Source organism: Electrophorus electricus, chromosome 8 (genome assembly GCF_041902795.1).
Source record: "Electrophorus electricus isolate QZ-2024a chromosome 8, ASM4190279v1, whole genome shotgun sequence".
In the NCBI taxonomy this organism is placed as follows: domain Eukaryota; kingdom Metazoa; phylum Chordata; class Actinopteri; order Gymnotiformes; family Gymnotidae; genus Electrophorus; species Electrophorus electricus.
The window spans coordinates 27,397,839-27,425,000 of record NC_137504.1 but is presented as its reverse complement, the minus strand read 5'-3'; the positions used below and the strand labels follow the sequence as shown (position 1 = coordinate 27,425,000).

The window sequence follows — 27,162 nt, the reverse complement described above, 5'->3', positions numbered from 1 at the left end:
TCAACGACTCCTAAACGCACAAACACAGGACAATGAAACCAAAGCAAACCAGGACTGACACCGATAGGCTCTGCCCACAGGCAAACCTTTTGGTGCCGAGGGGAAGCGTCAGACAAAGCCTAGACCAGGAGGCTCGGTATCCGTCTACAAGGGCACAAGGTGGGGCTGTCCTACCTTCATGGCCATGAGTTCCTGCATGAGCACGGCATTCTCCAGGTCGAGGCGCTGCGGGTCCCCGCGGGGCTTCACGTCGCAGCTCAGCGGGTCCATGTGGGCCCGCTCCAGCTCCAGCATGGTCAGCTTCACAGCAGCACGGTCATTCTTCAGTTGCTGCACGTAGTCCTTCAGGCGCTGCTCGTCCTCTTTGGAGAACTCTGTGTCACAGCTGCTGGCTGTGGAGCTGGTGGTGCTGAGGATGGTGGTCACACACCCACACCCACACACCCACACCCACACACACACACACACACACACACACACACACACACCACCATGTGGAGAACTGAAGCATGAAAAATTACCCTAAATGACTGCTTCGCTCTTCCAACAATCCCTCTAATTATGATGACTGTTCCCATTATCTTCCTCCCTATATAAACCACTCGTCACATGTGGGGTCCTCAGGTCAGTCACTAGGGGGTATGGGAAGCAGCGGCGGTACAGTGGACTGGTGTGTGCAGTAGCAGTGCAGGGTGAAGTCGACGGTTGTCACAGGATCGTCCCAGCTCCAGGGTGAGAACTGATGTGGGTGAGGGTGTGCACACTCTCCAGACAGCAGAGCAAACCGCACACAACCGGGCGACAACCCAACCAACAGCAACTCAGCATGAGTGCACAACAACTACACTGATTAAGCTTCCAGCACAGAAGAAACCACTGAAACCATTTGCATATTAATTTGATCTTTAACAAATTATGCAAATACACTGCTAAATAATTAATCATTTTTGACAAATATTTGTTATTGGGCAATGGAATATTTAAATCATATTTTGCATTTAAAAATGAAACTGTGGATTTAAACGGAGCCTTCATAGTGCTGATTATGCACTGCACTGGAAGAAACTGGATCTATTATGTGAGTCTCAGATGAAGGCAGCTCCAGAGGAAATTCACTACCATGTACAGAACGCTAGCTTAACAAGCACGGAACACAAACCAACTGAGCTGATCTTTACCATGCGTCTTCACACACAACAAATCTCTGAGTGCTGTGTGTGTTTCTCTGTGTTTTCCGGTTCATGCTGCAAGCACCTTCAGTTTTCACTCTTTGCACTCATACTCATCGAGTTTTTCATTAGCACTTTTCATCACCGTCTCATTAACATGGCTAATTTGTATTCCTAATGATCATGGCCAGTACCGTCACTCGTGAAGCTAAATCAGATCATCCAGCTAATCATGTTACCGACCAAGCTAGTGCCATGGGGACAGTGACTGATCAAGGAGCTCAAGAGGAAAACACTGATTAAATTAAAAAAAAAAAAAGATACTCAGGAAAATTTAAATATTACGGCGCACAAATGGATTCTAACTCCACGCATATTACTATGGCCAATAGGTGGGCTGTGGGTCCTGCTGCAGTCTGGTCCTGAGTCTGATTAGGATGTACTCTACATGAACTTCTGATGTTTGAATTGACTGTTGTGCCTTTTCAAGGCTAAGAAGAGCTGCAGGGCTCCATGCAATCAATTACCAATTAGACTGTGATTAGCATAATATGCAGACGAATGACATCTTGTCTCGCAAAGACAAAACATGCAATTGCGCACCCACACTCCCACAACCCCCTGGTATGGCTAGTGCAGGACAGGCTCTAACACACACACACACACACACACACACACACACACACACACCTGGTATGGCTGTTGGATGACAGACTCTCCCAGGGCTGCACAGTGAAGGCTCCACCACAGCTGCCATCGAGGCGGGCGAGAAGGTCTTTAGCGCCATTTTCTGCCGTCTTCCGGCAGTCGTGCGCACGCTTCAGAACCTGCGGGATGCTCTCCTCTCCAGCCTGATCTCCTAGGAAATGCCAAGGCAACATCGCAAGTAGCATTAACATACAGCTACGGATGGGCCCGGATTCCCCGTTCCCATGCAGCTCTCTACCAGGCAAGTGCAGGCCCAGGGGCCGCGCTGCTTCAGTTACAACTCTAAACCAGATCAAACAGCGGTGCACACAAAAGCAAAGCCTGCATCACCAGAAACAGAGTCACTGTACACTGAAGGACATTTTGAGGAAAACACATCAGTAATGGGGTGTATGTGCGTGAAAGAGCGCACGTGTTTGCGTGAGCGTGTGTACTTACCCACAGTGCCCACTCCAGCTGCTCTAAACTGGCCCAACACCAGGCCCTGCTCACTCTCCGCCAGTGCCAACAGTAGCTCATAGGCCTCAATACACTGCTCACTACAACACAGCACAGAGTAGTTTCACACACATACTCCCATGCACTACTCTCTGGTTCACTCTCACTTTAGACCATGTTAGCACACCTAAAACTGCTTTTTATTCCTAAATACAGCTTGAGTGGTTGTGTGTGTGTGTGTGTGTGTGTGTGTGTGTGTGTGTGTGTGTGTGTGTGAGTGTGAGTGTGCACACGTGCCTACTCAATTTCCCAGGCCTGTGATTAATCGCAGGACTTTGTGAGCACGGCGCCATCTCCATCATTATGAGGGCTGGGTCAGTCCACAAGCCCCCCACAGGCCTGCAGCCACTGGACTGAAAATCAATCCCTCTCACCTCCCCCCCCTTCTCACCCCAGCACACTGACATCACGGCCACCAGGGAGGAAACTCGACCAAGCAAAACAAACCTTCTGTCTTATTGAGCATCAAAAACCAAACACAGATGGTTCAACGTGGACTGTTATTTGGTACGATCCACAATAACGCAGTGCTGTGTCTATTCCTCGACCAGTTTAAGAATAAATGTATTAGGAAAAGAAAAATAGAAAGCTGAGAACTTAACTGTGCCAGTCACTCAGCAACAAAAATTACATGCAATTTAGTGAGTTACAGTCAACTTCTCAATATTTCCGCAGCAAAGTGGGTCCGGAACATTCTGCTGTTCGCAATTAGCCACGTGGTATTAAAGGCTTTTGTATTCCCAACAGCTGCGATGAAGCACTGAAGCAGGGTGAAGTCGGGCATGAAAACCGCGCCAACGGTGGATGGCAGTGAGCGGGTATCACATCTCAGGAGGGTGTGAAGGGAACAGACAGACAGACAGACCCACACGGTCACAAAGCCCCCTGAAGAGCAATGGTTCTGTTTATGCAAATGAAAATGCAAATTTCCGTCAATGAGAACGTCTCTCTGAGACCTCAGCCTAACTAAGACTCCTCCACCATCTCTCAGAACCTCATTAATGAACGACATTGTCCTAAAATAAAACACTCCCTGGCTGCATTTGAGCTTAAATCCAATCAAAGCTGACTTCCAAACCTGATCCCATGATTAGTTTGAGCTAAATGTGAGACAGCGGAGACCAGATCAAAGCTGAGCTTCTGAAAGGGAGTTAAAGGAGGATGAAAGTGAATTAATTTGCGTTTAAAAAGATCTGGTTATCTCTTCTCCAGCCGCAAGAATAATCCTCCTTGACAATCTTTGAAAATCATGACCGATGAGAGTGCCAATAAGACACACGCACACCCCCACAGAGACAGTAAAACACACACGTGTACTCACACACAGAGCCAGTCACATCTTGTCACAGAATGATGCTAGAAATCTCTCACCTCCACCACACAGACACCCAAGCTTACACACATGTACCCCCCACAATACAAACGCATGCACACGCGCACACACAAGTGCGTTTAGTCAGAGAGACAGGTGAGAGGCTTCTGAGTTAGACAATCCAGCACAGTGTTCCACACTGATGCCCTCTCCAGACATGTCTCAGCCACCCCAACACCCGCCATAGCATTTGTGTGTGTGTATACCTGTACTGCAGGGCTAGACGCAGCGCTGTAGCATTGGACTCATATTTGCCCACTAGCATGCTCATCCTCTCTGCATTACTCTTGCACTCCTCCAGCGTGATGGTGAGCAGGTCATTCTGAGACTTCAGGTGCTCAATCCGACTGTGGAGACACACACCAACACACAGCTCCTAAAGAAAATATTTACAGAGGGCCAATCCTTGCAGACTAGGTGGAGTTTGAATCCCTCATCCAAACCATTACTGGCAGAGAAACAGCATTATGTATAAGATTTGTATACATTATGTTTAAGAGACAAGTGGTTCACCAATACCATTTTAAATGCCATTTTGAGTTGTTTTTATTTGGATTTTATAAGGTTTCGTTTTTTGATTAACTGTGGACAAAAATAATTTAGTTGATGCATTTTTATTTAAAATACACTGCCTGGCCAAAAAAGAGGTCACACACTAATATTTCGTTGGACCACCTTTAGCTTTGATTACGGCACGCATTCGCTGTGCCATCATTTCCACAAGCTTCTGCAATGTCACAAGATTTATTTCTGTTCAGAGTTGCATAATTCCCCCCCCCCCCCCCCAAGATCTTGTATTGATGATGGGAGATTTGGACCACTGTGCAAAGTCTTCTCCAGCACATCCCAAAGATTCTCAATGGGGTTCAGGTCAGGACTCTGTGGTGGCCAATCCATGTGTGAAAATGACGTCTCATGCTCCCTGACCCACTCTTTCACAATTTGAGCCTGATGAATCCTGGCATTGTCATCTTGGAATATGCCTGTGCCATCAGGGAAGAAAAAAATCCATTGATGGAATAACCTGGTCGTTCAGTATATTCAGGTAGTCAGCTGACCTCATTCTTTGGGCATATAACGTTGCTGAACCTACACCTGACCAACTGCAGCAACCCCAGATCACAGCACTGCCCCCACAGGCTTGTACGGCAGGCACCAGGCATGATGGGTGCATCACTTCAGTCGCCTCTCTCCTTACGCTGATGAGTCCAGATTTACCCTGTTCCAGAGTGATGGGCGCATCAGATTACATGACCTTCTTCCATTGCTCCAGAGTCCAATCTTTATACTCCCTAGCAAATTAAGGCCGTTTTTGCTGGTTAGCCTCATTGACAAGTGGTTTTCTTAAGGCTACACAGCTGTTTAGTCCCAATTCCTTGAGTTCCCTTCGCATTGTGCATGTGGAAATGCTCTTACTTTCACTATTAAACATATCCCTGAGTTCTACTGTTTTTCTACGATTTGATTTCACCACGTTTAAGTAAGCGCCGATCACGATCATTCAAGATTTTTTTTCCCCACCACATTCCTTCCTCGTAGATGATGTTTCCCCACCGTCCTTCCACTTTTTAATAATGATTTGGACAGTTCTTAACCCGATTTTATTAGTTTCAGCAATCTCCTTAGATGCTTTCTCTGCTTGATGCATGCTAATAATTTAACCCTTCTGAAACAGATTAACATCTTTTCCACGACCATAGAATGCGTCTTTTGACATGGTTGTTTAACAAATGAGAAGCTACTCACTGCATCAGTTAGGGTTAAATAACTTGCTGACAGCTGAAACAATCACCCATGCAGTAATTATTCAATGGGAGGCTCTTACCTATTTGCTTAGTTAAATCCAGGTGGTGACCTTTTTTTTGGCCAGGGAGTGCAAGCACACTGCATGGTGTGCTTAAGCAAACAATGTAAATAAATGTTCACTTATGTTCAGCAATTTTGTGCATCAATTATTTTTATTAAATCGTATTTTCTAAGATGCAAAAATTACAGGAACATATCAGCATTATATATATATATGCCATAGGCCAAATATTAGCATCAGTATCAGCCATTGAAAAACCCATATTAGTCGACCACTAGAAGAGAAGACAGCCAGTGCTTAGCAAGATGGAGAACCCAACAAGAACAAACCCTCTGGTGAATATGAGTGCTAAAGGCACACAGCAATCCCTGCTGCAATCCTTGGCTTTGGAGCTTTTGAGTTAATGTCATCTGTGACTCATTAGTACTTCACACAAACCCAGTTACCAAATTCACAAACCGTATGCACACACTCACCACTAAATTAAAACAATACGAGCTTCTAAATTGAAACAAAACCGCTTCTCTCTCTAACTAAGTCATATTTCTTCACTGAGCAGCTGCAGAGATATTCTGATCACTGCCTTTGCTCTCTATCACATTTCCATGAACCCCAGCCCAAGGGCTAGTGTGACCACCACAAACATTCAGAAGTGTGACAGAGCAGAGCTTTTAAACGCCCACGGTGCACAAGTCTGAGCATGTACACCATTGATACCCCTTCCTCATCGCTCTCAGGGCTGGGGAATGATCTTGGTGTTAATTAGTGTAACTAAACAGAATGCTTCAGAACTAACCTCTTTTACTAAACAGTACTCTCTCTCTCTTTCTGTGTGTGTGTGTGTGTGTGTGTATAAAGTGGAAATAAATGTGCCTTTAATTGACTCAACTGACTCAGGGAGTTCTGAGAGTTCTGGCTTGAAAAGTTAAAAATCCCCCCAGCACAGCCAATACTGGCAGGGCCCAACAATGTGGCCTTTCATTAAGTGTTAGCGAGGGCGAGTGTGTATTTAAGAGAAAATGGCTCTAGCATTTGTTTGTGTATTAAGCCTCTTTCATAAATACAGCTGGGGAAAACTTACATGAGCAGAGTAGTAGTAGTGGTGGTGATAGTGTGTGTGTGTGTGTGTGTGTGTTACCATGTATGTGTGTGTGTCAGAGAGAGAGTGAGAGAAAAATGCATATGTTCAGCTCTGTTTATAGCATTTCCTCTTGACATAACCTAAAAGTGAAATGCCAAAACACATTGGAGGACAATTTGAGTGTTTCTGCCTGCTTTAGACTACTAACAGAAGGAAAAGCAAAGAAGCGAATGCCATTAAAAGAATCACTCTGTGTGTGTGTGTTCCACACCTGTTGAGTCTCTCTGTCTCCACCTCAAACTCGCGGATCTTGTTCTCGGAGATGGCTGAGCCATGAGAGTAGAGGGTCTGGAAGATCTCCTGGATATTGGAGCAGTCCTGCAGAGAGTGAGCCAGGTGCTCTGCCACATTACTGGACACCTACACAAACACACACACGCATGAAGACACACCCCTAAACACAAGCATGAACACACACACACACACACACACACACTCACTCACACTCACACCCACACAGTCCCCATAAGTATGCCCTGTAAGTAAGCCCCATTCCACCGTGATTCCTTCACATGAAGATTTAGCTAAATCCCTCTGAGGCCAACCTACATCACCTGTCACTCACCCAACTCCCCTCACTGGGCCTCCCTCTCTCCCTCTATCCTTTCCATCTCGCTTTATATTCTCCAATGCCCACAGAAGCTACACAGCAATCGTTGGGATTGATTTCACCCTCTCTCGCCCCCTGACTGACCCAAACACACACTCATGCATACTTTTGCACATATACACACACAAACACACACTTATACATATATATTCATACACACACACTTGCATACTTAATATGTACACACGTTCATAACCTCACATACAAACACACTCATACCTACACCCACACATAATTATATAAAAATATACACACACACACACACACACACACACACACACACACAAACAGTGTAAAAGTAGCTGTGCATCAGCAAATGGACGGAAATAGCCGAGATACTCAGATTATCGAAGACAGGAAAAGAGAGAAGGAAGACAGAGGGAATGCAGCAGAGTAAGAAACAGAAAGAGGGGAAAGAGACAGAGAGAGCTAGAGAGAGAATAAGGGAGACGGAGAGAGATAGAGAACGACTTGGAGAGAGAAGTGTGGAAGAGTGAGAAACAGTGAGAAAGAGGAAGGCTGAGAAAGAAGGAGAGAGAATGAAATCTAAAGGATTGTGGGATATCTGTGGAAAAGAGATTTTCTTCAGCCTTAATGAAGCCTGAAGCAAGAAAGTGTGTGTGATGAGTTTGTGTGTGTGGGTCACCTTCTGTGTCACAGAGGGCTGGTTTGGCTGTCTGCCAGAAGCTCACTGAGAGAAGGCTGAGAGACAGACCTCCCAAATCCCCCGAGCGAACAGCGCCCCCGCCCCCCCACTCTCCTACCATCCTATTCTTATCTCAATCTCTCTCCCTGGCTTTGTCCCCCCCTCAGCCTGACACTTCTTCCTACTCACCCAGTTTCTCTGCAAGATGTGCCGCATGTGCTTTCTCACAATAATCACTCTCTGTCTCTCTCTCCCATTTCATAAATCCTCCTGTCTGAAACTTCCCTCAACGTTATTATCTCTCCTTTCTTTAGACTTGTACAAACTCTGTGCATTACTCTCTGCCTCTCTCTCTCTCTCTCTCACACACACACACACACACACACACACTTACCCCAATGCTGCTAATTTCGGAGCCCAGTACTGCTCTGTCAGTTGATGACGACTCTGAGCGTGTCTTGGACAGCTTGACTCGTTCAGCCACCTAATAACACAAAACACAACCAACCAATCAATCAGTCAGTGAACCAATCAATTTACAGATCATTTTCTTCAGTATTTAAAGTGCCTGTAATTGATATTACAGTTATTGCCAACTTAGCCACTGAGACAGTCCTATGGAGCTAATTTTGTTCCAAATGTTTCATATGGAATAAAGAAATTCACAAGCAAAATATTAATTTGCCAAATCTAAGAAATATATTGCAAATCAAATTAAAAGGAATTAAATTGAACTTCGTTTCTCAACAAGACCACTACACAAACCCACTGTCATTTTGCTAGTCTTTGATTTAATTTTTGCAGATTTGGAAAGTGCAAATAGTTCACTATAAACTAGCCAGCATGTTTGACTGTGGCTTTCTATACTGCTCACAATTCCCCTCTTAATTAGTAGACCAGTAGAGTGTGAATGAGTGGTAATCTTTATGAAAAATAAAGCTTGATTTAATTTTCATTATTTGCATTCAATATATTTTACATTTTTAAAGATTAATATTTTGCTTGGGGATTTTATTTCACATGAAACATTTGACCCCAAATGAACAGAGTCCGCTCCGTCTCTTCAACCCACACCCAACCCCATCCAAACCTCCCTCATACATCCCTCCCTCCAAACACATGCACACTCAGTGCTTAGCCTTTCCTTTTAAGTGCTGCATGCACACAAATATAACTGACAGGCAGAGAGGCCCGCCTTCTTAAAGAGAAGTTCATTGATTGGTCAGTAGAGTCAGACCATGTTTTCAGTTTCTGACTACAGAACCCAGCCCAATCACAGAGATATTTTTCTTTTGCCTCCGAGCAAATAGCTTAGTGATGATCATCAGGAAATAAAAGACAGTTTAGCCAAAGCGTTGCTAAAATCAATAACATCAATTCTAAAGTAACACAGGTTCATTTATGCCGGAACAGAGGGAACATTCTAGAGAGAGTGGAGGGAACCTGACTGTACTGGGAAGATGGAGGCATGAGCACATGTGAGTGTGACTGTGTCTTATGTGTGTGGCTACCTTGGCTACAGGAATGTCATTGCTGCTGCTGCTCGTGCTCAGTTCGCCCGTGCTGGGATTGACCGGCCGCCCGGCTGGGGTCAGACGCCCAGGACTAGACTGTCCTCCTCCTGACTGAACACTCTGTAGACGAGTCTGCAGCTCCCTTACCTAGAGAGAGAGAGAGAGAGAGAGAGAGAGAGAAGGAGAGAAAGGGAAATGGAGGAGGAGAGAAAAAGAGAGATGGAGAGAGAGGGAGAAAGAAGGAGAGGGATTGAGTGACAGGGAAAGAAAAAGAGCATTCCATTGTGAACTGATTCAGAGTCACTGCATTTCAAACCCTCCGCTCCACTCATCTGTATAGAAGGCTCAGGATACCATATTACAAAAAAATCTGGAAAATTCCTTCTGCTGCTCTGTAGCACTGACGTCAATCCAGCGGGGCCTGTCAGTTCAGTGTGGCATTGTGTTTTCAGATGGCAGCTCTGAAGTGGGTGATAAATGGGTGATAAATGGATGACATAAACCAGCTGGACCCACTCAAATCCCACTGCCCTGAACACAGCCCACAAACAAACCTCACTGTCCTGAACACAGCGCACAGACACGCCCCACTCACCTGAACACACACCCAGAGAGAGAGAGAGAGAGATTGTGTGTGTGTGTGTGGGTGAAGGACCACGTAGCAAGTTCTGGAGGTGCTTATGTCTGTATGTGTGATGGTCAAAGCAAAGCACCAACACCATCTGACACCAGGTCTGCCTCCACCCACCCTACAGTGCATACACGGACATTTGACACCTTATTTACAGGTCTTATCCCATTCTCTGTTGTGTACATGTATGTATGTATGTATACAAACGCACGCACGCTGAAATCTGTTGTCTACCTCGAGTCTGCTTGTGCGTTCTCTCCTTTGTCAGGATCTCAATGAGTAAAGACACAGAAACAACGAGCTGTTTGTGTGTGCGCATGTGTACTTCACTCCCTGCCTGCTCCAGCCTGTCCTCACCATCCCCCACAAACCCAGTAAACCACTGTCCTATATGGGTCTGTCCTATATCAGGCCATCCCTCACTGTTTGGCTTCAGACAGCATTCTGAACTCGGTCGTCACTGCAGTCTCTGGCCCTCTGTCTCTGCTTCAGGCGCTGCCTGTCTGACTGCCGCCCTGATTCTCTGCCTCATTGCCTCTGACTCAGAGCAGTTATCTCCCACTTAATGACAGCTCGGCATTGGAAAGTTCTCTGCTGAGTCACACAGATGCCCACCTGAGCCTAGCTGATACTTGGCTGTAGTACAGCAGCAGTAATAAAGAGGCCACTGTTCATCCAGGACTCAAGCCACATATAGACCCAAAGCATTCAGGCCACACCCATGCCGGGGGGGACAACTTTGCATTTTCCATTACTTGCACACTTATCTATATTATTTTTAAATAAATAAGATTTAAAATGCTGATTTAAGGTTTTACATGATTCCAAGGCGCAAAGCAAAGTCAAACAGACATCATAGTAGGCTTAAAGCTATCAATATACAGCAGAGTTAACGTTAACTATCCACAGGGTATTTACACGATCCTGATAATATCCACATCTGTGTGTGCAGCAGACATTTTGTGTCTGATATGTCAAAAAGTCAGCCAATTAATTCGGTATCAGAGAATGGGTTTAAAAGAACTGGTATCCAATGCCAGATACATTAGTTTGGCTACGTTAGTTAAGCTACCTCCATTCTAAATAGCTACATTAGCTTGCTCTAGGTTAGCTCATTAGCTAGCTACCAAAGTGTTTACAGAGACTAAATGGTTTATAACTAATTGGTTCATCCTCACCCATTAGTCACTTTTAATAAAACCTTCTGGAAAGAGCATGTGGAGATTAACATTGTAATCAGGGTTTGAAATTAACAGTTAGCTACAAGCCACTGTTGCTAATGTTGATTGATAAGTTCATAAGCATATGTATTTGATTCAGAATGACACAGAACAAGCATATTAATAATAGTGCTAATAATATACAGCCTAATAGTAGGCTCTAGACTGAGCACTTTGCTAACATTAGCTATCTACACAATACTGACTAGCTTAGCTAAGGTAAGAGACCTAAGGGACACTGACAGTCACCTTTAGCTTTTCTATAGGCTGATGTGGACATTTAAATGTTGCAAGTGCCCATTTACTCCCTTTTAAACTTTGTGGAATGTTTTCCCCCCCCATGTTTTCCCTCCGATGACATGATCTGCTCTGTCTCTATACCATAAAAAGGGAGTCTCTTGTATCAGATTTCTGGTAGACAAAACAGGACTGACAGACATTGGAAACTATAATTCATCACTGATTGGATCATCTCTAACCAATTCCAAGCCTCCAATTTCTGGGATGAGTCCTGTGTTTACGTTCCACAAGACCTCAGGGAGGTGAAACAGTCCAGAAAACACAAGGAGACATGGCGTTTGGCCAGAGCAATGCGAAGACACACACACACAGCAGGACCGCCCACCTGCTGCCCCTCTGCCTGACTTTCACAGGGTCAGAAGAGGCGTACGTGTATTAGTGTGAGCCAGTGTGTGGTGAGCTTGGGCGAGCGAGAACTAATGCAAGGGCAGGTGAGTGTGTGTGTGTATTTGTGAGCGTGAGAGAGACAGAGAGATGCAGAGACTCACAGCCCATGCAATAATGGAAAGAAATGCAGGTCCAACACATCTAGAGGGCAAAGCACTGAGTATGTCATGTCCTCTCTCTCTCTCTCTCTCTCTCTCTCTCTCTCTCTCTCTCTCTCTCTCTCTCTCTCTCTCTCTCTCTCTCTCTCTCTCTCTCTCTCTCTCTCTCTCTCTCTCTCTCTCTCTCTCTCTCTCTCTCTCTCTCATGAATTCACTGACCACCCTCAGGCTGCCACCACAATCACACAATACAGGCATGTTTGTGTATGTACAAGTTCATGACGTGTTTGTGTGTTTATACACGCTTGCAGGTGTGTTGGGATAAAATGTCAACTGAGAGGCCTGGAGTAAGAACAGATTTCCCAATCTTCATCTCCCGGTGGGACACCTGGCACTTGAACAGCATTCACGGGTGTGTGAGCGATGGGGAGAGAAAGCAAGCTCTTGGCAGTGTCTTTTAGCAGAGCTCATTTCCTAGCATCAAAGCTCCCCTACCAATAGAAGGGTTGCCAAAGGACAATGAAAAAGCCATACATATCCACAATTACAGCCACATATACCCACCATTACAGCCATATATATTCACCATTACAGCTACATATCAGCCATTACAAACCAACCACCCTCCAAATCCAGAAAAGAGAAGCAAAGCTTTAGTCTGAACTGCAGGCCTGTGCTGATAACTATGCAGCTTGGCTTTTCCTTACGAAACCCTCAGCTCAGAGGAGAAAAGGCAGCTGTCTAAACTGAGAATGTGAGCAAATGCTAAATCACTGAGTTTCACAGTTTCATAATCACCATCAAGTTTGCTATAGCACACAGCCGGCTCACGTTAAACCTCTGTCCCACAACGAGAAGAGGAAGAGAGCCTGTGATTGGCTGATACATTTATCAAGCCCCAGTCACCGAATGCTCTGCTGATGCCAAACACATGAAATCTTCTGTCCCCACGTGACCACTGAAATTCTAACTAATGAATCTAAGGGCATGTTGGTATGCCGTTCAAAGCAAGTAAGCAAGCATGCACGTACGCACACACAGTGGAAGGAAACTCCAGCTTCTGTGGCTGGTCTCAGAGGAGTCAGCGTCTATGCTGAGTTCGGCGGCCATTAGCAAATGGACAGCAATGCATCTTCCCAATTAGTCTGTAGCGGGAGAGATTTCATTACTGGACTGGCCGTGTGGGTGGATGCCCTTTCTGCCGCAGATTCCACAGGCTATCGTGCACCAGGGGACTGCCTAAACCGTCTCAGCAGAAGGCCTTTTGACCCGTTCAGCTCATGGCTAATCTCGTTAGCACTCTAAGCAGATCCAGCCAGGCAGACGAAGCCAGCCAGATTCGATTACCAGTTGTGGCAAAATCGGGACATACATCGATCCAAAACATTCAGGACTGTATTTTATGCATCCCAGAGATGGCAGTGCTTTTTTTTTTTTTTCCAGAGATACAACCTCTGTGATCCTCGGCTGTGGACAAGTGCATGTTTCTCCATTGCTGCTAAACAGATATTCTTTTATAAATGGAAATCCCACAGAACGCTGTCAGTGGTTTGCATTAGTTGTAGGGCTATATTTGAGCTCACAGGCTGCAGCCTTTCTGTCAGTACATCCCCAAAAGCCCAAGCTGGCCTTGTGGAAGAGGTTTGTTTGACTGGGGCTTGGCAACCACGTCAGCTGCCATGTGCTTGTTTGTTGTGTGTGTACGTTGTAATGGCCTCTCCCTGTGGTCAGATTCTGCTGCTATGGTGTATGTTTATTGTCTACTGCAGATCAGGAGTGGCTCCATCTGTCTCCTCAGTCCTGTGAGATCAGCAGTGAGGAAGCAGAGAGGCAGAGCAACTGTAAACTAACCAGGAAGATAAACGATGGTAGATAAATGCACAAATAGTGTGCAGACTAATAAGGTTAGAAGTGCAGCACAACCTTTAATGCACCCATTCTAAAACAAAATGACACCATTCATACATGATCTCACTATTTACATATGTACTACAGTCCCATGAAGCTGGTTAGGTTTATTTTTTAAAGCTTTTTTATAAAACACAGCAAACTGGCTGACAATCTGCAGCATACATTATAATATACTTCACTTAGATGCAACATATAAAGTTATGCTTGCATTTACAGTGTTTGTCTCCCTGGGAATGAAACCCACAACCTTGGCATTACAGGCACCTTGCTCTACCTGTTTCATCACGTACCTGTGTCAAATTTTAAGTAGCCTATGTTTTAACGACATTAGTATGCTAAAATGTGTTGACAGGTTATGTGCTACAATGGTCTATTAGGTACATGCAAGGTACACATGAGAGACATCTGCAGGGTGTTTGTATGCTCTGTATATTACCCCTCAAACAACAGCAGCACAGGGGCTGCAGGCATGGGTAGAGGTGGGTGGAGACTCACACGCCGACGGAGGCGGTCTCTCTCCTCCCGGATGGTGCTCATGGTGGCTCTAGTGCGGTTCAGGTCCTCCTCCTTACTGCACAACATGGCAGTCAGACTCTCATTCTCATCCCGCATACCTGTCAGCTCCTTCTCCCAGCGGACGCGCTCCTCACACAGGCTCGGGTAGAAGTCCCTGCCTAGAGCGCCCTCGATCTCCTCCACCGTCTGTGTAAAACACACACAAACACACCTGCAGTTCAACGTTCAGCAATCAATTCAACAATTTCCCAGCATCCCTGTCATTCCAGCCTCTTAGGAAAAGCAGAAGACTAGTGGAAGATAACCACTACCGAGATAAATGTTCTACAGGATTCTCAATCGTTCCTCAAATATATTTTTCACATCTTTGTCCTGTGTCCCTCTGCTCCCAGTAGGGGTCTATATATGCTACCCAGTTTCTTTTTTGGACTAAAGCAGCAGTGGACTACAGTGTAATGAGGTGGGAGGGATTATAGGAGTTGGAGGGACTATAAGTGTCTGATGGATCAATCCATGATTTTTAAATCAGCAACATCGCTATGCACAATCCCACAGTGCCACGCATGAAAGTTTCTCTGCTTTTGCAGATCAAGAACAAATCCAGATGTCTCTCTCCAGCAAAACTGGTTTAGCTGCATGATCCTCAGCCCACCAAAACACCCTGAAAGTTCCTGATGATCACAATCAGGAGAACTGTTCCTCAGAAAGGCTGTTGAAAAAGGCTGTTTTCCCCAGCTGGAGTTGGAGACCAGGGGCCAAGGAGTGACACTTGAAGCCATTTGTTATAATGGCAGGATCATGACATCAATCTAGCCAGCGCAAGCCAAAACGGACTCCTGGCACATAGAGTTACCATATACAAGCATCACTTTAGCTGGCTTGAATATGATGTGAATAGTGGCCAGCTTTCTGTAACGTTTTCCTGTCTTCGAGTGTAGGCTAGTGTAACATGACATTCTGAGAATAGTGATTTTCTATAGAAAAATCACTATTTTCTATAGAAAATCACACCAGGTGTGAGCAGTTGTGTGGAAAACCTGATTTGTGAGTTACAGGGCTGAGTCATATGCAAAACAAACTCATCATTACACAGGCCTTTTTAAAAAGTGACTCAGCCACTGAGGGATACCCAAGGCATTAATGAGAGATGAACATGCTCTTTACTGCCAAGACTAAACAACCCATCCAAATTTGATTTGTACATCGATATAAGCAAATAAGGCCTAATTAGCATCAAATTTTAGCATGACAATAAAAGTTTGTGTCACACTTTGTGCTCTCACCTCAGTTTCCCTCCCCATGTTTTATCTAATTAACCAACCCAGACTCAACTGAGCTTTTCCCAGGCGGCTATGCATGCATGCATGCATGCGTTTGTTGCAGGGGGGGAGGCCCTGTACCTTTATTGCCAGGTCGCAGTGCTGGCTGGCTGTGGTGAGCTGCTCGATATGACGGTCCACCTCGGCCACAGACAGGCTGCAGGCGCTCTTCTTGCGGCCGCAGACCACACTCTCCAGGCCCGTGAGCACCCTCTGCAGCTCCGAGTTCAGATCGCTGCAGTTATCTAGCGGGAGAGAGAACGCAGGGCAGCGCTTAGGCCAGGGCCTTCTTCACTACTCCTGTGTAAAATCCACTCCTGAATTCGGCAATCAGTGGTAGTATTAATGTCATATAGCATTTAAACCACAGACCTGGAGGTCTAGCTATTACACATTCGCCATTCTCCCATTTACTGGGAGACAGGTGAGATGACAAAGTGGCCAGTCAATAACAATAACTCTTCAATTAACTTCCATAGATTACAAAATCCAGGATCGGATTTCGATTCCAGGTCCAGAATTGAAGACTTCTGCTTTGACAGCCTGGATAAGATTGAGAAAAACAGCCTGGATAAGATTGAGAGTGGCGATCGCACCTCCACTTCCTGCTCATGTTGTTCCAACTCTCTCAATCGAGTTTTATGTGCTGTTCCAGCAGCTGTTCATTCATTTCACGCATCATTAAGACAGCATGCACGTGTGTGTGTGTGTGTGTGTGTGTGTGTGTGTGTGTGTGTGTGTGTTGGAGAAGTTAACCCAACTAGCCAACACAGCAAATCAGACTAAGATAATGAAGTAGTGGAAGCCCAGCAGGGCATCTGTCTGTGTCTGAGGCCCAAGACGGGAATCAGTAGTGAGTAGGCAAATGCCACAAACAAAATATCTGAGACAGAATTCATTTTGCTAACGGCAGAGAGTATCCATGCACACATCGCTTAAAGATTTTTGGAATAACTTTAGATTTGACAGATTGTAATATCAGTCTAATCTCGATTACAGGCTCCTTTCACAGTCAGCCATGCATCACAGGGACCCAAGCTTACAATACCAGTATCATCATGAATCTGAGCCCTGTTCAGGTTTTAACATTGCAGGGATGATTTCAGTCAAAAGCAACGCAGTTAAGGTGAATTAATATTCACAGCTCCTGCAGTTAGACAAAAGAAACCCCTCTATGTAAAAGGGAGCCAGTGGTGTGTGTGTGTGTGTGCGCGCTATTCACAGAGCAATTAAAAGTGCAAAAGGATCGTGTAATTAACAAAATAAAGGAAATTCTGGGAGCACAATAGCTGCTCCCTGTCTGTGGACACACAACACATTTGGGTGTGCAGTGAACAGGAACACAAAAGGCCTGGCAGGCTGAAAGACATTTTCATTGAGGTTGATGATAATGAACAGGACAATTTGATGAGCCACTCCTTAAGTGCCCACAAGGAAAATTAACAGACAGGCACACAGAAGCAAACAGGATGTTTCAGAAACAGTGTGACACACGATTGTGCTCAAATCAATTTCCCATTCAGACAAAATGCTTAGACAAAATCACACACACTGCACATATGCCCGTTATACATATTCACATACAGATGAAACTATGAATTCTGCATTGTTTTTTAAGTCAGAACTTCATACTGAGTCAGTCGTCCCATAAAATGACAACAGGTGAATAATGAGTGTGATAGAACAAATGAAGATGTTCTCTGTTCCATGGCGAGACAAAAAGGTCAGTCCAACAGGGGTCAAAGATATGCACCCTAACCTCAGTATTTCCCTTGAGAGTCACACTATTCCTTTTAGAGCGCCAGTGACCTCACCAGGCTAACGATTATCATGAACACAATCGGTGTCAGTGTGTCATCACAATCTTCAAAATCACTGTACCCCTACCCCCCATATAGACCTGAGGGAACATACAGGGGCTTGTCTGGTTCCTCACCCATGTCTGCAGTCACCAGTGTGGACTGGTTTTCAGGCAGTGAGACAGATGCCTGGTCAGGGTCCTGATCCACACTCCGCTCATCCTCATTGCCTTCTTGCTGGCTGTGGCTGAGCTCAGAGCGCAACTCTGAAAACTCGTCCTCCTCTCTGAGAGGGAGAGGGAAAGGGAGAGAGACAGAATTAAATAAATAGAGGTGGGAAGGGAGAGAGAGAAAGAAAAATAAGAGAAAGGGGAAGAAAGTGAGAGAAAGAAATTGATCCACATACTGTATCTGGCCCCCACTGATGCACACTCCAGAGAGCTGTAACAAGGTCAACGTGTCAATGTGACACAGTGATGTATTAGAGGTGCAGTGAGGAAAAACTTCCCTAAAATGTCAGAGGGCCTGCTCAGACCCCCTGCCCAAGGTTTTACTTTTGTAACTCTTCTACAGAAAGGTGTGTGCATGTGCATTGAGATGTTTGGAGCAGAGCTTTCAAAAGCTTTGGAAACAAGAACAGCTACTGCATGGGAAACAGTGATCATAGACTTAAATCAAAGGCCCCCAAAAGATTTATTGTCATCTTGTGCACTTTAATGTGATTTCCTGCTGCTTTTTCAACATAAAAATCCTATAGACAGTAATATGACTCCTAAGGCCAATTCTACAACATTTCGGAGTGACGAGTCACTGATGAATATACAAATAAAGGCATGCTGACGAATGTGAACTCACACTCGTTCATTTGGAACCCAGGCATTTCCCTGCGAAACTTGACCTACTGTGCACGTGTTTCACACACTGGAAGCGTTGCTAATTAAAACGAAGTAACCTTTCCTGCAGAGTTCATTTCATTTACATAATAATATATGCGCACACATGCCCTGGAGGATAAAGAAGGAAGAGATGCCATCAGCCTCCCCTGAGAAAATATGAGTGAGCAGAAAATCTGTACTGTTATTTAAGCACTTAATGCCAATTTATTGCTGACAATAGCTGGTCGGACAGTTCAATTCACCAATGATATTTTACAGCAATTGTTTAAACTGAATGAATAATTTGCCCTGCAAGAGGCCCTTTCTGAAACCTGGTTCAGCTGGGGATCTCAGTTAATGCAAGTCATATTAAGATGTGTTGGTTCCTGGCTGGAGATGCATGTTTATGTTTGGGGGTGGGGGGGTGGGGTTGTACATTTCATCACAACCACATGTCTAAAACCCTGACAAGGCTTACAAAAACATCTGTTTAAAAGACACTGGAACAGTGCAAACTAGGATTGCAAGATATCATCTGTTAATCAATATCCAAATACAATATTGGCATCATACAAGGCTGCAATACGCAAATTAAATATTAAGTACTGTGACCACCCTGAACAAACATATTCCAGATGAGTGTACTCTGATCATTCATAGAGTTCACATGATCCAACAATTGTGTTCAGAATAATGTAGAACATGCTTTAACTATGTCAAATCAGGACTTCACCATTGTGTTTTAAATGTACTCCAAGGCATATCGTAGTCACAATATGCACTATGCAGCAATTCCATCATGATGCAATGGTTTTGTCCATACTCTCTAATTTAGCCCTAGTGCAAATGTTAACAAGATGAAACCACACCAGGATCATGCTGATTTCAAGTTGGCAACTGGTGGTAGAGGAAAGAACAACCAAATTTTTTTATTTTATTTCATTCAGTCAAATTGTCAGTACAGAAAAATCAGAGTTGTATCACCTGGGTGAGTGAAAAACACGTTCTCCAGGCTGAACTTTGACCCCCTCTAACCATTCACAGGTCTCCACTCTGCATATATACACAGGTGGCCGGTTGAAGGAGGGTGGGTGTGTTTGAGTATGTGTGTGTGTGTGTGTGTGTGTGTGTATGTATACCTGATGGTAGGGCCCTGTAGGTATGTGTGTGGTTGTGCATGTGTACCTGATAGTGCCCTGTAGATGTGTGTGTGTGTTTACCTTATGATAGGGCCCTGTAGCTACGTGTGTGTGTATACCTGATGGTAGAGCCTTGTAGTAGGTCTATTTTCTTGTTGAGCTCTGCGATGATACTGTGGAGCTCAGTGATTCTCTCCTCATAGCGCAGCGTGGTCCTCTCCTGCATCTCCTCATGTTCCCGCAGCAGATCAGACTGTTCACACTGTAAACACACAAATAGAAACATATGCACATACACACATGTGCACAGTGGGAAGATTAATTACACAAAAATACACCAAGGAAACCCCAAGGTGAGAAACCAAACAAGCAACAACCTGTGTATGCAAACAGACATCCAGACCTGGAAATCATCTCCCCTTAGACCACACACACACACGCAAACACCCCCCCCCTCCACAAAATCTCCCCATCCATTCACACACACACACACACACACACACACACACACACACACACACACACACACACACACACACACACACACACACACACACACACACACACACACACACACACACACAATTCAACCATCAGGACATCATTTGAATAATTTGCCATGTCACTCCTCTACTCAGACACAGAGAGCAAAAATATATGAGCAGTACTTCACTGTACTTGGATCAACACTTGGACCCCACATCACTGACAATCTACAGTTGCCTGTCTCACTCCAAGACAGTGGCTTGTCTCACCCCAGGTAGCAAATATTGAGGGAAGCAACCACACCCCAGTCTTAAACCCAAGTCCTCTGGGCAGCAAACGTGCTCTGACCACTAGACCAAAGCACCAGCTGTCTGGCACAGCAGCTCCATGACATATTTACCCATCTGAGTGACTGTCTCCATCACTGTCCTCTCCTGCAGGAGGGAGGGTCTCCGTCACACTCTAGCATGGTGACCTGTCTCATTCTAACGCGGTGGCAGGTCTCACTCCAGGTCATGGCGTGCAACCAGCAGTAGGATTAACTACTGAGAGCCTCTAGTGTCATCAGATATCGACTCGATCGGTAAAAACGAGGGAGATTAATGGCAGGGGGTCAGCTGTGCTGGGGAAGAAGGTGCGGATGGAAAACACGTGCAGTAAATGATGCGTTTGGAGTGGTACGTTTGACCGCTAGGCACCGATGCCCGTAAGAGAGGCACTGGGTCAGAGCCGCTTCCCATATATCCCCCTTGGGAGATGGATTAAACTCATGAGGTTAATGTGGTTACTTCGCTAAAAGCCGTGCTTACACACGCACAGTGCTCCACTAGTGCTTCTCTCTTGATTTAACTCAATCAAAATAGTGCTGAAACAGAAACAAGCTCCAGCCTTCTGTAGAATACTCTATAGCAGATCATGTCATTAAGACTAAACTGAGGTTTAATGGTGTATACAAAACACTTTGTTGTCTCCCCCAGCTCAGGGTCTGGGAGCCTAACTGGAGCGGAGAGAACCAGCAGAGTTTGGGACTCCTCTGCCTCATGGAGAAGCAGAATAGGGGTATGTGTCGAGAGCTCATTATTCGAGATCAGACACAGAGCAAGGGAGAGTAACTGGTTTGCAAAATTCATTAATCATCTAATGCAGGTCTAGAAAGACTCGCCCACTCTCCCGTATGAAGTCTGGAAGGTTTACGAGTCCAGTTGTTGTAAGCGACAGCAAATGTCCTACACAAAGCCCCGCAAACCTCTCATTCGCACACAAGTAATTTTCCTGGTCACCCCAGACTACATATATGCACTACAGAAGCAAACGTCTCTCGCTCTCACAGCTCAGTGAGAACCAGCCTTCCTGCTCTGTGCTGGGTTCTTTAGTTTTGGGAATTTGGAGCGAGCAGGGAGGAGAAGACGGGCCTTGTGATGGCTGCTTAGGCTTGACAGTCAGTGGCGGGTCGAGACGGTAACAGTGGAAGCTGTTTGAGGAGGCACAGGACGAGGTTCTTAGGCTAGCAAACATACACGGCTCCGCCAGGCTCCACATGATTCCACACGGCTCCACTCAGCTCCGCACAGCTCTCAAAGATGAGACACGAGTGCCCACAGCACACATCGATCCTCTCAACAACAAGCCAGTGTGACAGTCTGTGTAACAGAGCTGACGACAAAAATATCACATTGGCATTATACTGCTACACACTGCACTTACCGTATGCCTTGCAATATAATGAACCCCAATAGATGTACTGTTTATAACAATGATTTATACTTGATCACATGACTGCTACTGTGATGCATCACTACACCCACAGAGCACTCATCCGTACAGTCAACATTAATCAGGACGCTCACAACCTGGGCGGTAATCAAGTACAAATACTCTCATTGGCCATTCGTTACCAAGTAGATTTTATTTCTGTTACAGTAATTGTACTTTTAAAGTAGTATTTTTACTTCATATAAGTATGCTATGAATTGAGTAACTATACTTCAACAGAGATCCTCACTGATATGTTTCCCTCTAGTATTTGTTACAGCTGATTTTCCTCATGTTTTAAAATGTATAATTTTATGTTTGACCCATGTTCCTAACTAGGAAATCAAATCTTGTGCCGTTACATCTCCTAGGCAGCCAACAGAAACTGTCACGGTGATAAATATGCAAGTCACTCTTGGATAAAAGTGTATGCCAAGCGCTGAAGCTGAAAATTAAATGAAATGAAATTTGGAGTCTGGCAACATTACAGTTCCAAAGGCTGAAGGACACATTTGGAAAGCGTATTCTCAGAGTGTAGGCTAGCTAACCAGGTGTTTACACAGCGACGACTCAGCTGGGCTAGAAGGGGTGGGTTGTTTGCATTTTGTTGTTAGCCAGTCAATCAAACACCAGTAGTCATTGGAACACCAGCATCTTTGGGAAATGACAAAGCTATTGTTTTGAAAGGAACCAATGAATACAGCTGCACATCTACTACTTTGCCACAGCTTACGCTCATCACTGCTGGACCACTGAGACAGATCCTGATAAAGTGTAGGAACACAATCCGAATGGAATTCAGATCTTTTTTGATTTCAGACCAAAGTGTAAATACGTTTCTGGACAGACATCTGCTTGTTGGAAATGGCAAGCAGGAAGAAACATGGGACAATCCAATGATACGTGCTCATCAAAATAACAGCAGCCAATCTAACACCAGAAAGACAGTTGATGCAGGAAAGCTCAAACGCTCACAGGCAGCCAACTGCTAATGAAGCATTATGCTAATGACACCACTATGTTATTAGTAACATAGTTACTAATGAACTATCACATCAAATAAATGACAGGCATACAGATCGGTGAAACATTTCTCCCCCTCTCTTTCACTCACTCTCAGACACACAAACACAACTACATAGACACAGACACACACCCATACCCGTGCTGCAAGCTGTCTGAGTCTCTGTTCCCCGCTCCAGGGAATGAGGCAAGTTGGCATGGTTACTAAGCCTTTTGCTTTTTTGTGGCTTGTTTTAACATATGGAGTGGCCACTCATTCCCACAACAGCTCTCAGCTTCTAAAAGTTCACAAGGACTGAGACAAGAGCCCCCTCTCTCTCTGTCCTTCCGACTCTCCCACTTTACCTCAAGGTCAAATAATGAGGCCAAGTCAAGAAACATGACTACATTTCCCATGGTGCAGTGGGCACAGCAGCTATGATCACCAGGATACGTGTGAGAACATCTGTCCTGGTGTCAGGTCGTTTACACACACACACACACACACACACACACACACACACACACACACACACACACACACACACACACACACACACACACACAAATAACAAAACCCATGCTTATGTCCTAGGAACATGTCCCAGGCTGCTATCTGCACTGAAGGCTGGAACCAGGAGAACATTATCTTTGATGCTCAAACAGTACACAGCTCTGTTCTGGTGTGTGTGTGTGTGTGTCTGTATGCATATGCACATCCGTGAGTATATTAATGTGTGCGTATGCATGCGCATGTTTGTGAGTTTGTGCGTGTGTGCATGGGTATATGTGTGTATATGTGTAAGAACGTGTATATTTGTAAACGCACGTGTACGTGCGCGTGTATGCGTGCGTGTTCTGACCTGTGCTTTGGCCAGCCTGTTCTCCAGTGCGTCCCGTTCTCTCTCACTCTGCAGCAGACGTTTGTTGAGCTCCAACACATCACCTTTCAGAGACATCAGAGCAGCCAGCTGCAGCTAGAGGGAGAGGGCAAGAGATAGAGAAAGAGGGGGAAGCACAAGACAGATGGATGGAGGAAAAGAGAGAGGTAGGTAGGGAGGGAGAGATAGAAAGAGGGAGATGGAAAGGGACATAGAGAGAGGAAAATATGGAGTGAGAGAAGAGGGCGAGAGAGAGGGAGAAACTGACTGAGTACCCATATGTTCAGTACTCATGTTCATACTAGTCTAAAAAGACCCATTAGCCAACAAATTCCAAACATTAACATATTAACATAAACACACAAGACACACACTTCTCTCTCTCTCTCTCACACACACACACACACACACACACACACACGGGAGGTTAAGCAGAGGTGTTTCAGCATTTGACACACAAGGACTATTCGCTCCAGTGGATCGCTCATCTCTCACTGCATGATGCGTGCGCGCACACACACACACCGATTCTCCCCAGTAATTAATCACTACTTCTGCCCACTGTTAAAAACCAGTGTCAGTTTTGTTTTTTGAAAGCATACCTGAGAGAAAGAGAAAGCTATAGTCAAATACTCCCTGCTGTGAGAACTGTGTGTGCACATAAGTGCTCCCACACGGCCTGATATAGAGCCTGAATCAGAGGGAAGCTAAACACACACACACACACACACACACACACACACACACACACACACACACACACACACGAACTGGTGGCACAGAAACCTGCTTAGACAAAAGCTTATTTTGCCACACTTTTCGCCCCTGTTCATTTGTGTGTGTGTGTGTGTGTGTGTGAGAAATAAGCTGAAGGCTGGCAGCTGAGCTGTGCCCTGTGAGGGAGTGAACACTCAACTACACCCCCTCACCACAGCCAGTGAGCAAGAAGCATCCAGAACCAGTGTTATAGCAACATTCCATCACTGCAGTCTTTAGGAACTGACCTCAGACCAGCTACCCTGCACCAGTCACCTACTACTGACGTTTAGCGAACCCAATTAATACATCAGTAGGTCACTTAAAGAGCCAGCGATGTTGCCTAAAGACATTACATAGTTCATAAGTAATATAACGAAGAGTAGGTGACGGCATCAATCAGCCTAAACCGCCTGGTCTGGCTGTGATATAAAAGACAAGCCAACATTGCTGAGCTCCGTTATATGCCACATTATAAAACTGCAAAATGGATATGCTGTTTCCTTCCCCCAGCAAAGGTGGAGAGAAACCATCAATTTACAGACGCTGAAATTCAAAAATCTTATTTCAGCACTGTGAGGGAGGGGTCACATCAGTGTGAGGAGAGGCACCGACAGCCAGGCAAACAGAGCACACACAAAAAGGGGACGACCTTTACTCCCCATTAAAATAAGCGTCATGTGCAGACTGAGACATGATTAAACTAGGAGACCCCCCCCCCCCGTAAATGACAGTGGGTATGCTCTCTCATCCTCCGGGATGGTGGCAGCAAGAATTGGATCGGGATGGAGTTGGGACGCGTGTGCGGGAGATGGAGGATGGACAACATTTCCGTCTCCTGTCATATCACCAGAAATCAGGCTGGGAAGGGATGTAATGGAGATCAACTGGAGAAGTGAGATTTGTTAGCATACAACATTTGGGAAGGCAGTGCTGTACCGAGAATGACAAATCTATGCTGTAAACAGTGTCCTGTTCAAGATGTATGTATGTATGCCTCTGTGTGTGTATGCGTGCACGTGTTCGAAAACCTGACTCTAGCTGTAGACCCTGTAACTTATCTCACTGGGAAAATTATATTACTGTTCCATAATGCACTTCCATTATCTATTTAGAACAGAAAGATTGTCAGTGTAAATGTATGTGTGAGTAAGATGGAAAGTGGGTGTTTTTACAGATGTTCAGGCTCTTCATGATACTCAAGGGGTCTTGTTCTCAGACATAGAGCAATCATCTGTCTGAATTCTCAAACACACACACAAACACAATCACTACCCAGCTTTCTCTCCACCAGTGCCAGAAGCCATACATCAGAGTTGGGGCAGCCCACCCAGGCAATTGGAATGAAAGTGCACTCACTGAACACACTCATAAACAACCAATCCCTCAAACTACCTGACACACACACACACACACACACACACACACACACACACACACACACACACACACACACACACACACACACACACACACACACACACACACAGAGACAGCAGTGAGACCTATTAATGCACTCAGGTAAAAACGCTTGGCAACCAAAACCCAAAGCTCAGTGCAGGAAGGCTTTAGCTCACAGGTGCGAAAATGAACACGGAGTGTTTGATACAGAGTGTGCACGATACAGAGTGTGCTACAGAGTGTGTACGATACAGAGTGTGCCACAGTTTGCGTATGATGCAGAATGAGTACAACAGGGTAGCATACAGTGTGTATATGATGCAGAGTGTGTACAACACAGAGCGTGTATTATTCAGTGTTTGTACTTTACTGAGTATGAACCAGAGTGCGTACGATATAGTGTGTGTATGATATAGCATGTGTACGATACAGAGTGTGATAGAGTGTATTTCACATGGCGGCAGCAGAAGAGGGGTGTGTGCGTGTGTGCACATGGATATGTGCGTGTATGTGTATGTGTATGTGTTCTAAGCACATATATACCATCTTATACCAGCTGCAGACACTCACCTAGTATGCCAACCTCCCTCTAAAACACTATAATTAACCAGACAAAGTGACTTTCAAATAACCGGCTTCATGAAAATAACTTAAAAATGTTTTAAATTAATAACTTCATTAAAATAACACAAGGGAAGCCTTGAGATATGCCCTGTTTTTCATAGGTTAAAACAATGAAGTTAGTGAATTAAAACAGTTTGATGAACTGAAAGATTAATCATTCAATGAAATAAATAAATAAATCACTCTGAAGCCATCTCATCACACTCTGGTACAAGGACATCGCCCTAAAGCTGACACTGGCTAATACACCTGCCTCAAAGACTCTCAGATTCTGCGTTTCCTCAGCAGCTAGGTGCATGTTAAGAGTGTGAGTGTATGTCAAGCTGTGTGTTACAGGGTGTTCTGAGGGTGGGTGTGTGTGTCTGTTAAGAGTTTGTGTGTCTTAAGGTGTGAGTGTTGACTGTGTGTTATGGGTGTATGTAAGGCTGAGTTTGAGGGTTTATTCATGATGGTGTGTGTGTTAGGGTGTGTGCGAGATGGTGAGTTCTCCCAGGGTCTACTAAAGTCTCGGAGACAAAGCAGTGATATCTAAGAGAAGCCATTCAACAGCAGGTCTAACTGGACATATTTAAGAGCAAAGTGTTTCTGAAACCTTCCAGA

General features: G+C 45.0%; 1 protein-coding gene across 6 annotated transcripts in view; it reads right to left on the bottom strand.

Annotated features, from left to right (window-relative positions):
• The window catches only part of mcc (MCC regulator of WNT signaling pathway), a 59,308-nt gene that overhangs the window by 11,642 nt on the left and 20,504 nt on the right, over positions 1-27,162 (bottom strand). For all 6 annotated transcript variants that reach the window (XR_014125093.1, XM_035527523.2, XM_035527524.2 and 3 more), the window contains 12 exons: positions 23,764-23,877; positions 19,780-19,922; positions 17,784-17,932; positions 15,929-16,092; positions 14,508-14,714; positions 9,463-9,612; positions 8,346-8,435; positions 6,907-7,055; positions 3,954-4,094; positions 2,316-2,416; positions 1,860-2,028; positions 175-409 (listed from right to left, as the gene is read on the bottom strand). Coding sequence is in view for 5 of the 6 variants with exons in the window: in XM_035527523.2 (XP_035383416.2) it covers positions 175-409; positions 1,860-2,028; positions 2,316-2,416; positions 3,954-4,094; positions 6,907-7,055; positions 8,346-8,435; positions 9,463-9,612; positions 14,508-14,714; positions 15,929-16,092; positions 17,784-17,932; positions 19,780-19,922; positions 23,764-23,877 (1,812 nt within the window). In the remaining variant the exon portion in view is untranslated. The remainder of the gene's footprint in view (positions 1-174; positions 410-1,859; positions 2,029-2,315; positions 2,417-3,953; positions 4,095-6,906; positions 7,056-8,345; positions 8,436-9,462; positions 9,613-14,507; positions 14,715-15,928; positions 16,093-17,783; positions 17,933-19,779; positions 19,923-23,763; positions 23,878-27,162) is intronic.